Consider the following 18329-nt stretch of genomic DNA (forward strand, 5'->3'; position numbering starts at 1 on the left):
CTTAAGAGGGTGTGAACAATGCTGAATGGGTGTAGACAAAACTTTCAAAGACATTCTTTAAAAAGTGGGGTTACAAGTTTATCAACTTTCAAAGCTGAATTACTTTCCCATTGTTCCTCAACTGCAGTGTATTATATACAATTTTCTAGCTCTGAGTCTTTACTTTCATCCAATGTAAAAAACACAATTTCAAATTTGGCTACATAAGACCGAATCGAGCCGGTCGGTCACATGTAGAAAACAATGTAGTTCATTGTACATTGTTCCAGAGAAGAGGAGTGTGTGCTGGTCTAAGCAGAGACATTCCCCTGACTGACAGTCAGACGACTCAGCCTGAACAGAATAGCCTCCTGGGACAGGACAGTGGGCGTCATCACAGCTGCATGCTGGGACAGAGGAGATTATGATGCCTGCTGAGTGCATGTTACCATTGTCCCAGAGGGCTCTTGACAATGAAAACAATAACCCTCACTCTCTTTCTGCCTCGTTACCATATCTATCCCACATATATAAACATTCACACAGAAACACTCTCATGAATGCGCGCGTACACACACACACACACACACCCACCCACACAACCCTCTCCACCTCAGTTATACAACGGCAGCAAATTCAAAATGCGACGCTCCCTCTCTCAATCCACTGGGAATTTCCACATATTCTTACCACACATTATTTCTGACAGATCTGTAATGCTGCACTCAAAACACACATCACTCGCTGCTAAACAAGCACAAACACTGTCTTCACCCTTTACCCTGTCAAAAGCACAATTATCGTCATCACTCGTCTCTGAGCCCAGGGAAAGTAAACAGAAGTTGAAAAGTGAAAATCAACCATGAGCACTGAGCATTCGATCGTAAAGAAAATAACCTTTCCTTGGCTGAGCTGCCATATTTAATCAAGCACAGTCCAATAAATCATATGTATGTGTGCCCACTACGTAACATATTAACTGGAGTTACCCTTTTCTCTGCTGATGACTCCTGAACACTGAGATATATGCACATAATAATGTGTGTTCAAAGGGTAGAACGTGAATAGCTGGCCTTTTTAAGTTAAGGTTCAGCTAATGACATCCGACAGCCAGAATGCCCCATGGCACTGATTGCTGTATGAGGGCAAAGGTTACCCATGTGGAATCCCTGTGATTATTCTCCTGTTCTGTTCTCTTCCTGCAATCTCTATCTATAAACAGTGGGGTCAGAAATTATTGACACCGTTGATAAAGAGGAGCAAAAATGACTGTATAAAAGAAATAATTTGAATACTGCTAACATTTGGTTCCTTGGAAGTTGGTTTCACCAAAAAAATAAAACAAGCCATACGTTTCCTGACCGGTAAAACATAACCTTTTTAAAACATTCTGAGAACAGAAGTGAAAATGTTGCCTGTTCTGTAAACGTTTATTTTTAGGTTGCAGGGAGGATTTGAGAACGTTTTTTTTTCTCTGGTTGCTTGAACATTTTCCTGGGAGGTTTTATTAAACGCTCTGAGAAGGAAATTATCATTTATTTGGAGGTTTTTGAATAACTTCCTTACAACTTTCAGTGATCATTTTTATTTATTTTTACCTATACAGACTTTTGATGACACTGCTAGCTTATTTTGGGTTAACTTTTTTGTGATTCCAAGCACAGATAGAACACATGAAAATGTATTTCCTTAGGCATGAACCATGCAAACACTTTTCTTATTATTACACGGCATCAATGAGATTAAAAACTATAATCTTCTGTTCTTTATCCATGGAATTAGTCCACTGTGCCACCAGGATGGAGCTTAAATGCCTTGTTTTGGGGTTTTTCCGCATACAAAGCTGTTCATTTTAGTCTATTCAAACAGACCCCATTTCAAACAAAACAAGCACTCATTAATATCAGGTGTGGCCAATTAGGTGTGGCCAATTAGTGGGGTTGGCCAACACACTTAGGTAAGATGGCACCGAAGAGGATGGCTGACGTTTTACATGCCCGTAACCAATTGTTTTTTTAAACTTATTTTGTACGTAATGTTGCTGCTACCGTCTTTATGACCGAAAATAACTTCTGGACATCAGAACTGGGATTACTCACCATGAACTAAAAGAAGCTTTTCCGTTAACGAGTCCGACGAAAAAGATATACTGCTCTCCCGGGAACAGGCCCAGATCCCCATCATTTGCGTGAAGAATTCTACTTGCTAACATGCAATCATTGGAAAAAAAAATTGATGACCTACGATTATCCTACCAACGGGACATTAAGAACTGTAATATCTTATGTTTCACCGAGTCATGGCTGAATGACAACACGGATAATATAGAGCTGGAGGGATTTTCAATGCACCGGCAGAACAGAGAAGCTACGTCTGGTAAGACGAGGGGTGGGTGTGTGTCCTTTTGTCAATAACAGCTGGTGCGCGATGTCTAATATTAAAGAAGTCTACAGGTATTTCTCGCCTGAGGTAGAGTACCTTATTATAAGCTGTAGACCATACTATCTACCAAGAGAGTTCTCATCTGTATTATTCGTAGCCGTTTATTTAGCACCACAGACCGATTCTGGCACTAAGACCGCACTCAACCAACTCTATAAGGCCATAAGCAAACAAGAAAATTCACCCAGAAGCGGCTCTCCTAGAGGCCGAGAACTTTAATGCAGGCAAACTTAAATCAGTTTTACCTCATTTTTACCACCATGTCACATGTGCAACCAGAGGGCTCTCCCCCGCCCTCTATTTGGCCAATCTGACCATAATTATATCCTCCTGATTCCTGCTTACAAGCAAGAACTAAAGCAGGAAGTACCAGTGACTCGCTCAATACTGATGACGCGGATGCTAAGCTACAGGACTCTTTGCTAGCACAGACTGGAATATGTTCCGGGATTCATCCAATGGCATTGAGGAGTATACCACCTCAGTCATCGGCTTCATCAATAAGTGCATTGACGACATCGTCCCCAAAGTGACCATACGTACATATCCCTACTTGAAGCCGCATCGAGCTAAAGGCTAGAAGCGGGACACTAATCCGGACGCCAATAAGAAATCCTGCTATGCCCTCAGACGAACCACCAAACAAGCAAAGTGTCAATACAGGATCAAGATTGAATCCTACTACACCGGCTCTGACGCTCGTCGGATGTGGCAGGGCTTGAAAACTATTACTGACTAAAGAGGGAAACCCAGACGCGAGCTGCCCAGTGATGCAACCCTACCAGATGAGCTAAATGCCTTTTATGCTTGCTTCTAGGCAAGCAAAACTGAAACATGCAAGAGAGCACCAGCTGTTCTGGATGGCTGTGTGATAATGCTCTCGGTAGCCGATGTGAGCAAGACCTTTTAAACAGGTCAACATTCACAAAGCCGGCGGGCCAAATGGATTACCAGGACGTGTACCCAAAGCATGAGCAGACCAACTGACAAGTATCTTCACTGACATTTTCAACCTCTCCCTGACCGAGTCTATAATACCTACATGTTTCAAGCAGACCACCATAGTCCCTGTGCCCAAGGAAGTGAAGGTAACGTGCCTAAATGATTACAGTAACGATGAAGTGCTTTGAAAGGCTCACATCAACAGCATCCTCCCAGATACCCTAGACCCACTCCAATTCACATACCGCCCCAACAGATCCACAGATTTATTTTTAATTTTTATTTCTCCGTTATTTTACCAGGTAAGTTGACTGAGAACACGTTCTCATTTGCAGCAACGACCTGGGGAATAGTTACAGGGGAGAGGAGGGGGATGAATGAGCCAATTGTAAACTGGGGATGATTAGGTGACCGTGATGGTTGAGGGCCAGATTGGGAATTTAGCCAGGACACCGGGGTTAACACCCCTACTCTTACGATAAGTGCCATGGGATCTTTAATGACCTCAGAGAGTCAGGACACCCGTTTAACGTCCCACCCGAAAGACGGCACCCTACACAGAGCAGTGTCCCCAATCACTGCCCTGGGGCATTGGGATCTTTTGTAGGACCAAGGAAAGAGTGCCTCCTACTGGCCCTCCAACACCACTCCAGCAGCATCTGGTCTCCCATCCAGGACTGACCAGGACCAACCCTGCTTAGCTTCAGAAGCAAGCCAGCAGTGTATGCAGGGTGGTATGCTGCTGGCACAAGATGACGCAATCTCAATCGCACTCCACACTGCCCTTTCCCACCTAGACAAAAGGAACACCTATGTGAGAGTGCTGTTCATTGACTAAAGCTCAGCATTCAACACCATAGTGCCCACGAAGCTCATCACTAAGCTAAGGACCCTGGGGCTAAACACCTCCCTCTGCAACTGGATCCTGGACTCCTGATGGACCGCCCCCAGGTGGTGAGGGTAGGCAACAACACATCTGCCAAGCTGTTCCTCAACACTGGGCCCCTCAGGGGTGTGTACTAGTCCCCTCCTGTACTCCCTGTTCACCCACGACTGCGTGACCAAACACGACTCCAACACCATCATTATGTTTGCTGACGACAACAGTGGTAGGCCTGATCACCGACAACGATGGAACAGCTATTTAGGGAGGAGGTCTGAGAACTGGCAGTGTGGTGTTAGGACAACAACCTCTCCCTCAATGTGAGCAAGACAAAGGAGCTGATCGTGGACTACAGAGAAAGGCGGGCCGAACAGGCCCATTAACATCAACAGGGCTGTAGTGGACGGGGTCGAGTGTCCACATCACCAACAAACTAGATGGTCCAAACACACCAAGACAGTCATGAAGAGGGCACGGCAAAACGTTTTCCCCCTCAGGAGACTGAAAAGAATTGGCATGGGTCCCCAGATCCTCAAAGTTCTACAGCTGCACCCTCGAGCGCATCCCGACGGTTGTATCACCGCCTGGTATGGCAACTGCTTGGCATCTGACCGTAAGGCGATACAGAGGGTAGTGCGTAGCGCCCAGACATCCCTGAGGCCAAGCTCCTGCCATCCAGGACCTACAGTGGGGAGAACAGTATTTGATACACTGCCGATTTTGCAGGTTTTCCTACTTCAAAGCAGTAGAGGTCTGTAATTTTATCATAGGTACACTTCAACTGTGAGAGACGGAATCTAAAACAAAAATCCAGAAAATCACATTGTATGATTTTTAAATAATTAATTTGCATTTTATTGCATGACATAAGTATTTGATCACCACCAACCAGTAAGAATTCCGGCTCTCACAGACCTGTTAGTTTTTCTTTAAGAAGCCCTCCTGTTCTCCACTCATTACCTGTATTAACTGCACCTGTTTGAACTCGTTACCTGAAAAAAGACACCTGTCCACACACAATCAAACAGATTCCAACCTCTCCACAATGGCCAAGACCAGAGAGCTGTGTAAGGACATCAGGGATAAAATTGTAGACCTGCACAAGGCGGGATGGGCTACAGGACAATAGGCAAGCAGCTTGGTGAGAAGGAAACAACTGTTGGCGCAATTATTAGAAAATGGAAGAAGTTCAAGATGCGGTCAATCACCCTCGGTCTGGGGCTCCATGCAAGATTCACCTCGTGGGGCATCAATAATCATGAGGAAGGTGAGGGATCAGCCCAGAACTACACGGCAGGACCTGGTCAATGACCTGAAGAGAGCTGGGACCACAGTCTCAAAGAAAACCATTAGTAACACACTACGCCGTCATGGATTAAAATCCTGCAGCGCACGCAAGGTCCCCCTGCTAAGCCAGTGCAGTGCCAGGCCTGTCTGAAGTTTGCCAATGACCATCTGGATGATCCAGAGAGGAGGAGAGGAGAAGGTCATGTGGTCTGATGAGACAAAAATAGAGCTTTTTGGTCTAACTCCACTCGCCGTGTTTGGAGGAAGAAGAAGTATGAGTACAACCCCAAGAACACCATCCCAACCGTGAAGCATGGAGGTGGAAACATCATTCTTTGGGGATGCTTTTCTGCAAAGGGGACAGGACGACGCACCGTATTGAGGGGAGGATGGATGGGGCCATGTATCGCGAGATCTTGGCCAACAACCTCCTCCCTCAGTAAGAGCATTGAAGATGGGGTCGTGGCTGGGTCTTCCAGCATGACAACGACACGAAGCACACAGCCATGGCAACTAAGGAGTGGCTCCGTAAGAAGCATCTCAAGGTCCGGAGTGGCCTAGCCAGTCTCCAGACCTGAACCCAATAGAAAATCTTTGGAGGAGCTGAAAGTCCGTATTGCCCGCGACAGCCCCGAAACCTGAAGGATCTGGAGAAGATCTGTAGGGAGGAGTGGGCCAAAATCCCTGCTGCAGTGTGTGCAAACCTAGTCAAAAACTACAGGAAACGTATGATCTCTGTAATTGCAAACAAAGGTTTCTTACCAAATATTAAGTTCTGCTTTTCTGATGTATCAAATACTTATGTCATGCAATAAAATGCAAATTAATTACTTAAAAATCATACAATGTGATTTTCTGGATTTTTGTTTTAGATTCCGTCTCTCATAGTTGAAGTGTACCTATGATAAAAATTAGGACAGACCTCTACATGCTTTGTAAGTAGGAAAACCTGCAAAATCGGCAGTGTATCAAATACTTGTTCTCCCCACTGTATATACTAGGCGTGTCAGAGGAAAGCCCATAAAATTGTCAGAGACTCCAGTCACCCAAGTCATAGACTGTTTTCTCTGCTACGCACGGCAAGCGGTACTGGAGCGCCAGGTCTAGGACCAAAAGGCTCCTCAACAGCTTCTACCCCCAAGCCATAAAACTGCTGAACAATTACAGTTTTTTCGAATTGCTAACACACTAAAATGACATGCACAGCACAATTATTTAAACTGACACACAGAGAGCAAAACCTCTTCTCAAGTCTCCAAAAGTCTAAACACATTTTCTGCTTGACACACATTTTGCAATTCAAAATGGCACTTTTTAAATGCACTGCACACTGTTCTCTGCATAAGACACAACAATCTGACATAAAGTCACATGTTTGCCATTTCAAAACACTGACATTCAAAATGACACTACATGAGTTAATTGGCCAATACATGTGCCACCTGGCCAAACACCTCACTGGTTAATTGTTACCACTTCAATCAGGAAGTAAGCACTATGAAAAGACCACAGGTGAGCACCTTTTGTTTTACAACAACAATGGAAGCCGTTGCAGAGAGAGGAAGAGGGAGGGTGAGAATGAGAGGGGGAGGAAGAGTGAGAGGTAGKGGTAGAGCTGGTAGAGGAGTTCATGGCCAAAGAAGACAACAASTTTCAAATGAAAWCAGAGCAACCTTAGTTGATCATGTCATCAACCATGGGCTGACAATGCGAGAGGCTGGACAGAGAGTGCAGCCCAACTTGAGCCGTTTTACTGTCGCCTGTGTCATCCGGACATTTAGACTGGAGTACAGGTATGTAACCAAAATTTCTTTCACACTATGTAGTACACCCCATGTCATAGTGTATCAGTTGGGTGACACCTGTTTACTTCATGAATGGCTGATGTCATACACTAACTGCACAAATTTCCTGTAGAATTTACTCTACTGTGGGGGAAATGTCTTTAGGCTGCATTGTCCAAGTCCTATATTTATTTATTTTTGTTTTTCTAAAGGACTGAGAGACGCAACCATGGTGGAGGGAGGGGCCAAATGTTCACCGGGGTACAGGAAGCTGCCATTGTAAACTTGGTTTTGGAAAATAATGAAATCAGATTACGAGAAATTCAAAGCCACATCATCCAAGACAACTCCATATTCAACAACATTCAACGAGTCAGTCTGTCCACATTGGCTCGCATTCTCAAGCGAAACCAAATCACAATGAAACAACTTTATAAGGTGCCGTTTGAGAGAAACTCTCAAAGAAACAAAGAGGTCAGACGAGCATATGTGGATGTAAGTACAATATTGACTGCAGTACACTACACGCAACATTGTTTCCCAGTGTACTGGATAACACCATATTGACTGCTTTTGTTCTTTGTTTTCAGGGAGTACTGGAAATGGATGCTCATGCAATCCCACATGAGTGCATCTTTATAGATGAGGCTGGGTTCAACCTAGCAAAGACCAGAAGAAGGGGGAGAAACGTCATTGGCCACAGAGCCATTATAGATGTTCCTGGCCAACGTGGTGGGAACATCACAATGTGCGCTGCCATCTCCAATACGCATGGTGTCCTCCACCGTCATGCCAACCTTGGACCATACAACACAGCCCATATTCTCACATTTCTGGACAGATTTCTGGACAGACATTCTCATACCACCAGAGCATATGAATGATGCAGACCATCAAAGAACCCGGTATGTTGTAGTATGGGACAACGTGAGCTTTCATCGTGCAGCCCCAGTCCAAAACTGGTTTGCTGACCACCCACCATTTCTCGTGCAATACCTCCCACCATACTCACCATTTCTGAACCCCATAGAAGAGGTCTTTTCGGCATGGCGGTGGAAGGTATACGACCGGCAGCCCTTTGTGCGCATGCCTCTTGTGCAGGCTATGGAAGAGGCAAGTGATGAGATTGATGTGGGTGCGATTCAGGGTCTCACTTTTTCGAGATGCCTACAAGGACCTCCCTTTGGCAAATTCGATCACAACTCCATTTGGTCCTCCCTATATGGCAGAAACTCAAAACAGGAAGTACCCGTGCTAAGGACTATTCAACGCTGGTCTGTTCAATCGGAATCCACGCTTCAAGATTGTTTTGATCACACGGACTGGGATATGTTCCGGATAGCCTCTGAGAATAACATTGACGTATACACGGACAAGGTGACTGAGTTAATCAGGAAGTGCATAGGGAATGTTGTTCCCACAGTGACTATTAAAACCTACCCAAACCTGAAACAGTGAATAGATGGCAGCATTCACTCAAAACTAAAAGCGTGAACCACTGCATTTAACCATTGCAAGGTGACTGGGAATATGGTTGAATACAAACATTGTAGTTATTGCCTCCGTAAGCCAATGAAACAGGCAAAATGTCAGTACAGAGACAAAGTTAAATCGCAATTCAACGGCTTAGACACAAGACGTATGTGGCAGGGTCTACAGACAATCACGGATTACAAAGGGAAAACCAGCCACGTCAGACACCGACGTATTGCTCCCAGACAAGCTAAACACCAACTTCGCCCGCTTTGAGGATAACACATTGCCACCGACGCGGCCCGCTCCCAAGGACTGTGGGCTCTCATTCTCCGTGGCCGACTTGAGCAAGACATTTTAGCGTGTTAACCCTCGCAAGGCTGCCGGCCCAGACGGCATCCCTAGCCGCATCCTCAGAGCATGCGCAGACCAGCTGGCTGGAGTGTTTACGGACATATTCAATCTCTCCCTATCCCAGTCTGCTGTCCCAACTTGCTTCAAGATGTCCACCACTGTTCCTGTACCCAAGAAAGCAAAGGTAACTGAACTAAATGACTATCGCCCCGTAGCACTCACTTCTGTCATCATGAAGTGCTTTGAGAGGCTAGTTAAGGATCATATCACCTCTACCTTACCTGACACCCAAGACCTACTTCAATTTGCTTACTGCCCCAATACTGTAGAGCCACAGACGATGCCATCGCACTACACACTGCCTTATCCCAGCTGGACAACAGGAATACCTACATCAGAATGCTGCTCATTGACTATAGCTCAGCCTTCAACACCATGGTATCCTCTTAGCTCATCATTAAGCTCGGGGCCCTGGGTCTGAACCCTGTTCTGTGCAACTGGGTCCTGGACTTCCTGACAGGCCACTCCCAGGTGGTGAAGGTAGGAAACAACACCTCCACGTCACTGATCCTCAACACAGGGGCCCCACAAGGGTGCGTGCTCAGCCCTCTCCTGTACTTCCCGTGACTGCGTGGCCACGCACGCCTACAACTCAATCATCAAGTTTGACACAACAGTAGTAGGCCTGATTACCAACAATGACGAGAGCCTACAGGGAGGAGGCGAGGGCCCTGGCGGAGTGGTGCCAGGCAAATAACCTCTCCCGAAACGAAGGAGCTGATCATGGACTTTAGGAAACAGCAGAGGGAACACGCCCCTATCCACATCAACGGGACCGCAGTGGAGAAGGTGGAAAGTTCCTCGGCGTACACATCACTGACAATCTGAAATGGTCCATCCACACAGACCGTGTGGTCAAGAAGGTGCAACCTTCTTCAACCTCAGGAGGCTTAAGAAATTTGGCTTGGCCCCTAAGACCATCACAAACCTTTGCAGATGCACAACTGAGAGTATCCTGTCGTGCTGTATCACCTCTTGGTACGGCAACTGCACCACCTGCAACCACAGGGCTCTCCAGAGGGTGGTGCAGTCTGCCCAACGCATGACCGGGGTCACACTACCTGCCCTCCAGGACACCTACAGCACCCGATGTTACAGGAAGGCCAAAAAGATCATCAAGAACATCAACCACCCGAGCCACGGCCTGTTCACCCTGTTATCATCCAGAAGGCGAGGTCAGTACAGGTGCATCAAAGCTGGGACGATAGACTGAAAAACAGCTTCTATCTCAAGGCCATTAGACTGTTAAATAGCCATCACTAGTCGGCTACCACCCGGTTACTCAACCCTGCACCTTAGAGGCTGCTGCCCTATATACATAGACATGGAATCACTGGCCATTTTAATAATGGAACACTAGTCACTTTAATAATGTTTCCATACGGATTTACTCATGTGTATATTCTGTATTTTAGTCAATGCCACTCTGACATTGCTCGTCCTAATATTTATATATTTCATAATTCCATTCTTTTACTTTTAGATTTGTGTATTGTTATATTCTACTGCACTGTTGAAGCTAGGAAAACAAGCATTTTGCTACACCCGCAATAATATCAGCTAAATATGTGTATGTGACCAATAAAATTTGATTAGATTTTGAGTTTTGTTGATGCTGATAACAGAATGTATGTTTTTAAATAAACATTCTTGTGCTTTTTATGAAAAACGTATTTAATGTTCTTGGAACAATTTTAGAACATTACTGTAAACAGAACCATGAGGAAACGATATGATGAAGTACTGAAATTCCCACAGAAGAATGTCATATCTTAACATTCTCTGAACTATTAGAGAACATTCCCAATGTCAAACCAGTTGGAGAACATTACTAGAACATTACCAAAATGTTCATTAAATGTAACCATGTTGGACATTTTAGGAAACGTTCTGTTAAAGTAATGAAATGCCAAGAAAATGTAGTTTCTTGCACTGAGATGCAGTGCCTTAGACCGCTGCGCCACTCGGGACCTTATGGACTGCCCTCTTCAATTCAAACCACAGTTTTTCAATGTCTAGTGACTAAGCTGGCCATTGCAAAATTATTTTGTGGCCAATAAACCATTTCTTTGTGGATTTTGATGTGTGCTATTGGGTTATTATCTTGCTGGAAGATCAACTCCTGACAGAGGCAACCAAGTTTTTGGCAAAACATCCTGATACAGGGTAAAGTTCATGATGCCGTTAACCTTAAGGGCCCCAGGACCAGTGGAAGCAAAATAGCCCCATAACATCAAAGATCCACCATATTTTAAAGTAGATATGTTTTTTTTTCTGCTCATGTGTTCTCATTTTGACACCAAACCCACCACTGGTGTGTGTGGCCAAAGAGCTGTATTTATGTCCTCCAAAAAAAATGTAAACGCCTGTAGTTTTCTAAACAGTGTGTGTGTGTGGAGAGCTAGTTCTCCCGGTCTCTCTCTCTGTTCTGTCAAATATCCTACCAGATGGTGTTCAGTCCCTCTCTCAGAGGAAATGCTCTGTCCTAGAGTAAATAATGAGAGCCCTCTACCTCACCCAATCTGTTCCTCGCTCCCTAAATCTGTCACACTCGGACTGAATGAGAGGATCATACTAAACCACTGAATCACCATGTAGTGACGCCTCATGGAATGGGGTAAGGGTGAATCATAGAAAGGAAACTACACCCACTTTAGACTGATGGATAAAAATAGTTTATCTGAAAGCACATAATCACAAGCATTACCTGCTGCAACTCTCCTTAACTCTACCTCAAAGTTGTATATTCATGAGTGCCAACTGGCCTGCTACTAAATCCCCTAAATTCTACATGTAGATGTCCTCTGCTTTTGAGTATGCCATGACTGTCCGTTTAGGCACAATCCGGGTAGAGACAGACAAGTTCTACTTAAATAGCCCTGGACACAAGACAAGACCTGAGATGGTATCTGACTGTTCTTCTCCACACTGCTTTGTTTGGCTTATGCAGTATAGCAGCCATGTGTTAGACACAGAACAGGCCACTGTCCCATTGCCCTGGGTCTGGTACTGCTGCGTGGCTCTGCACACACAGGCCTCTGATTTTCTCTGCCTCATCATATGACCACTGTGTTTAGACAGTCATGCTGCACTCAGTTTAATGGCCCTTGGGATCCATTCATAGCTTCATACAGTACCCACCTATAAAATACCAGTACACCCTGTACAAATATTTAATACGTGGTTGTACATTTGTTTGTATATTGCATCATAGGTGTATGAGTGATACACAGTGTGCTATAAAAAGGAGTTTATGACTCACGTCCCCATGGCCTAAGGTAATCTCTTTTCTCAGTACAGAAGGGACATCTCTTTCTCAGAGCTACTCAGCATTATCCACAAACCTGCATCTGTGCAGAAAGAGGGATATAATGGAGTATCATATCTCTAAGATCTTCTTTCACACGCACATGTCACGCCTTGCAGTGTTCAGCAGAGCTGCAAGGCTGGGGTCAACCTCATTTGCATTCTGTCCAATCACTCCAATCTTCCAGGTGTCATTTATCTTCTAAGAGCAGTTTGAAATTCTTACATTGGAAATTCAATTTACTTTCTGAATTGTCTGAATGTAAATGGAGTTGACCCTAACCTTGCTGTGTTGTGTTGTGCTGTGTTATCATAACAGGTCTGCATGGCAGTATAATGGCAGTGGGCCTCAGTGAGCTAGCTGCCTCGCTCAGCTGGCACTCTGTCACTAAGACCTAATAAGTAGATTACACCAGCACCTGCTTAGTGGACCAGGATAAGAGCATGCTGAACTAATGAATATTCATTAAGTGATACTGTAACTGTACATAACCACCCAGGTAACCTACTACATCACACTGACTCAGGCTCCATCCATGGCATTTACAGGCGTCATCAGAAGACGACTGAGTCACAGAGACTAGACCATAGAATCCAGTAGTAATAGGATATCTGTGGTCTAGAGACACAATGCCTTCGGAAAGTATTCAGACCCCTTGACTTTTTCCACATTTTGTTAGATTACAGCCTTATTCTAAAATGTATTAAATAGTTTCCCCCCCCTCAATCTACACACAATACCCCATAATGGCAAAGCAAAAACAGGTTTTTAGAAATGTTTGCTAAGTTATAAAAAAAATATTTAAAAATATAGAAATATCACATTTACATAAGTATTCAGACCCTTTACTCAGTACTTTGTTGAAGCACCTTTGGCAGAGATTACAGTCTTGAGTCTTCTTGGGTATGATGTGACAAGCTTGGCACACGTGTATTTGGGGAGTTTCTCCCATTCTTCTCTGCAGATCCTCTCAAGCTCTGTCAGGTTGGATGGGGAGCATCGCTGCACAGCTATTTTCACATCTCCTCAGAGATTTTTGATCGGATTCAAGTCCGGGCTCTGACTGGACCACTCAAGGACATTCAGAGACTTGTACTGAAGCCACTCCTGCAATGTCTTGACTGTGTGCTTAGGGTCGTTGTCCTGTCGGAAGGTGAACCTTCGTTCCAGTCTGAGGTCCTGCGCGTTCTGGAGCAGGTTTTCATCAAGGATCTCTATGTACTTTACTCCGTTCATCTTTGCCTCGATCCTGACTAGTCTTCCAGTCCCTACCCCTGAAAAACATCCCCACAGCATGATGCTGCCACCACCATGCTTCACCGTAGGGATGGTGCCAGGTTTCCTCCAGATGCGATGCTTGGCATTCAGGCCAAATAGTTTAATCTTGGATTGATCAGACCAGAGAATCTTGTTTCTCATGGTCTGAGAGCCTTTAAGTGCATGTTGGCAAACTCCAAACAGGCTGTTATGTGCCTTTTACTGAGGAGTGACTTCCATCTGGCCACTCTACCATAAAGGCCTGATAGGTGGAGTGCTGCAGACATGGTTGTCCTTCTGGAAGGTTCTCCCATCTCCATAGAGGAACTCTAGAGCTCTGTTAGAGTGACCATTGGGTTCTTCAATCAATTGAATTTACCACAGGTGGACTCCAATCAAGTTGTACAGTAGAAACATCTCAAGTATGATCAATGGAAACAGGATGCACCTGAACTCAATTTAGAGTCTCAAAGCAAAGTGAATACTTATGTAAATAAGGTATGTTTTTTGTTATTACATTTGCAACATTTTCTAAAACCCTATTTATGCTTTTTCATTATGGGGCATTGTGTGTAGATTTTTTTGAATCCATTTTAGAATAAAGCTGTAACAAAATGTTGAAAAATTCAAGGGGTCTGAATACTTTCCGAAGGCACTAAATATAATCGTGCGTACACACACACACACACCACACACACACACACACAACACACACACACACACACACACCACACACACACACACACACAACACACCACACCACAACACACAGCAGGCTTTCCCGCTTGACTTCAACAGCCTGTCAGATAACATCAGGGACAAGGTGATACTAGAAACAAGGTCTACTCAGCCACATGGTGTGTGTGTTGTTTCCCAGGCTCATTGACTGGGCTCAAACCAGGTTAATGCCCCAAACCTGACCCGTGCCGTATGTTGGGTGTGGAATGGGACCTTTCTCTGTGCCAGACACTGAAGTGCCCAGCATGCCACACAATCTGATTATACCACTGTGAGCCTCAACCCACTGGGCAGACTGCCACTGGTCAGTCGCACACACAACACCAAGGCCACCCACGTGCAATAGGTCAAAATATTTGGGATTTTACAGTAGTTCCATTGCCTTGCAAGCCAATAACCTTGTTTTGATGTAATTATCAAAATGTGTGCCAGATGTGTTTGAGGTTAATCAACCCGTATTAACCAGAGGGATAAAAAAAAATCTGCTCTGATTTACTTGAGCTTCCACTACAAATGTAGGTGAGAACTGTCCAAGCATTATTGCACGTGCCCACAGTGACACACATAGGACTGATCAGAGAATGTACTGTAGCTCCAGTGATCAGAAAATATACTGTGGCTCCAGTGATCAGAGAATATACTGTGGCTCCAGTGATCAGAGAATATACTGTGGCTCCAGTGATCGGAGAATATACTGTGGCTCCAGTGATCAGAGAATATACTGTGGCTCCAGTGATCAGAGAATATACTGTGGCTCCAGTGATCAGAGAATATACTGTGGCTCCAGTGATCAGAAAATATACTGTGGCTCCAGTGATTGTCACCAGTGTCCCAGCTACAATAGTCTCTATTTGAGGTGTGGAAGTTAAAGCCAGGTACTGGTGAATGTGGTGGTTGTGTTGTGGTTGTGTCTTTAGTTTCAGTGCACATGCCTAAACCCCTGCGGTCCCTCTGCAGTGGGAAGCCCACTTAACTTTTGGCACCTGGCAGGCTGAGCTGGATCTCAGAGGAGTCTGACCCAGTTAGGGACTGGCACACTCCCAGCACCCCACTGCATAAAGCCCAGTCAGTATGACTGTAGTCTGTATTACCAGCCCTGCATAGGTCACATGGCTGCTTGAGAACATCCTCAACTATATGTTCTATAGTATGTAGCCATAGGGGATATTCAATACGTAGCGCACATCTTCATTCTTTCACATGGCCCATCAGCAGTTATGATTAAGGAATGTACATGACCATGCATCTGCGCACTAGAAGAGTGTTGTGCCGACATGAGGTATGAATCTGATTTGAGTCTCTCTAAACTGTGATCCTGTCAGGTGTTCCCTGGCCAGTGGCTATTACCTAACAGGTCTAATAGGGTTACTGGATTACTCACTGCTAAAAACCCAAGGAATAACTCTGCACTCGCTCTTCTACTATCGCTCAGTGTTCTGCTAGGGTGTTAATGACACCGCAACACTTTCCACATGTTAAGATGTCATGGTGCATTTTCACAACAACAGTCCATTTCCCTGTAGCAGATGAATGAGGTGCAGCCAGGTGTTCATATCTGGGGCAGGCCAGGAGTGTGTATTTGGGGCATGCTTACGTCTGGAATACTACAGAACTGGAGACATTGTACATTTACTCTCGCTGCACTACTCTCCACTGATTTAATTTCATTGAAGAAAAATCCAGATACAACCCTGTCTGTCTGCGGCAAACAAACCAGACTAAAAACAACATCAGTGGGCAGACAGGCTGAACTGTAAGTGGAAAACCACAATCCTCCTACCCTGACACAGAGACAACTATCCCCCTGGCTCTAGGCTTTAAAGATGGAATTCGCAGTAGGGGGAAACAGCGCCACTGACCGCCCCACCACCGTTGTTATTGTTGCCGAGCTGAGGTAAAAAATATAAAGTGTGATACATATTGTGCTCTTCTATCACGCGTGCAATGATGTCCGGGGGGGGGGGGGGGGGGACTGTGTTCGTTGTTTACAGTAACTTTTGTTGTTGTAATATCGCAAACAGACATGGCCATTTCCCCATTAAGGATTCCAGGTTTAAGCCCTGCATGTACACAGCTTCACTGTCCCTGCCCTGGATTAAAGCCCTGTGTGGATTGCTTCAACCACACCGCCCATCCACACGCAAATTACATTTCCATTCCAGATTCCATGCAGCCCAGAGAGTAGTCCATCTGTTCACGTTTGTGTGTGTATGTTGGGTGAGCTAGAGGAATGCCTGCCTGACTGATAGATCCACAGGCAGTACCACAGACACACCCATGTTCATCTCTCCAGCTTTATCTTCGTCTCAGGGGATTTATGGTAATTCTGTGTAGCTCAATGGCTTAGCCTTAGAGGGACCTGAATCTATATATGTGGTCTTACGGACAGAATATAATAAAAAAACTCAGTGAATCATGTATTTGTCTGCAAAATGAGTCACACGCAAACAATGTTCTATTTATTTTATCTTCACATTTCATCACTTGACCCTTCCGATGAAGAAAACAGCCAGCCAGCCAAACAGCCATACAGACAACCAGATGAACAGACAGACCCCCTGCCCACCCAGACACGCCCCCGTCCCGGTCCCCCATTTGTCTTACCTACTGCCGGAGCGTCATACTCCTCTCCCAGCAGGATTTCTGGGGCGGAGTAGGCCAGCGAGCCACAGCTGGTCATCAGCATGGTCCCGGGCTTGAAGAGGTTGCTGAAGCCGAAGTCGGTCAGCTTGACGGTCCCCTGCTCCCTGAAGAACACCACGTTCTCTGGCTTGAGGTCTCGGTGCACCACGTGGAGCCGGTGGCAGTAGGAGATTGCTCGGACGATCTGGGCGAAGTGAACTTTAGCCGTGTCCTCAGCCACGCCACCCTCGTGGCGCAAGATGTAGTCATACATGTCTCCTCCATCGCCCAGCTCCAAGATGAGGTAGAGCTTGTTGGCAGTGTCGATGACCTCGTAGAGCCGCACCACATTGGGATGCTGCACCAGCTTCATACAGCGCACCTCTTGCAGCAGGTGGCCCGTCGCCATGGCGTCCAGCTTGGTCTTGTCGATCACCTTGACCGCCACCAGCTGGCCTGTGAAGACGTGGCGTGCCAGCTTGACAACAGCGAAGTGGCCTTTACCCAGCGTGCGATCCAGGTCATAGAGGCCGGCGATCTTGCCCTCGTAGCCGCTCTTGGAGGCAGCCATGTCTGGGTGGGGCAGGGCAGAGACGGGGTGAGGGGAGTGGTGTGTTGGTGCTGGAGGCAGTCTCAGTCTGGATGAGGGGCCTTGGAGGGGTCTTGAAGCTCTATGGAGGGCTCTCTCTACTGATGCATTACCTGGACAAACAGAGAAGATGTCAAACAGAGTTGTGCTTGATATCAAACGAGATGGAGGGATAAACTAAAACCTATATACTTTGAGCCTTATATCTCAATGTATTGGAATTTCTTCAGCCTTGCAGTCTGTTGCAGCTAGGGTCCTTATTCGAGTGCGAGTGCTCTGATCAGTGGTACAGACTGAGTGCTCATTGTGTGGACTGCCATTACAGTACTGCTACTGTAACACACACACATTATGCAACGACTTTCAACAAGCTATTCATTGTAGAGGTCTATACATTTGTGCAAACTATATTACAATATGAACAGAATCTACTTTTACAATCTTGAAACTAATTTTAGTAGTTATAGTGGCTGGCCATCGTCAAAATTTATGCAATAGAGAATTTAAGCTTCAGAACAGTTGCCAAAATTTCCTGGCTGCACTTCATTCTCATTTCCAGTTTCTCACACAGACTGTCCCGCCATTGAACCTATACGTGTACATGCGTGTGTG

At 45.4% G+C, this 18329-nt stretch overlaps 1 protein-coding gene across 1 annotated transcript in view; it reads right to left on the reverse strand.

Moving 5' to 3' along the window:
• snrkb (SNF related kinase b) overlaps positions 1–18329 on the reverse strand; it is a 40628-nt gene that overhangs the window by 11758 nt on the left and 10541 nt on the right. Inside the window, exon 2 of the mRNA XM_023985252.1 lies at positions 17111–17830. Coding sequence (XP_023841020.1) covers positions 17111–17699 — 589 coding nt within the window. The 5' untranslated portion in view covers positions 17700–17830. The remainder of the gene's footprint in view (positions 1–17110; positions 17831–18329) is intronic.

This window comes from Salvelinus sp. IW2-2015, linkage group LG4q.1:29 (assembly GCF_002910315.2).
Source record: "Salvelinus sp. IW2-2015 linkage group LG4q.1:29, ASM291031v2, whole genome shotgun sequence".
Lineage (NCBI taxonomy): Eukaryota > Metazoa > Chordata > Actinopteri > Salmoniformes > Salmonidae > Salvelinus > Salvelinus sp. IW2-2015.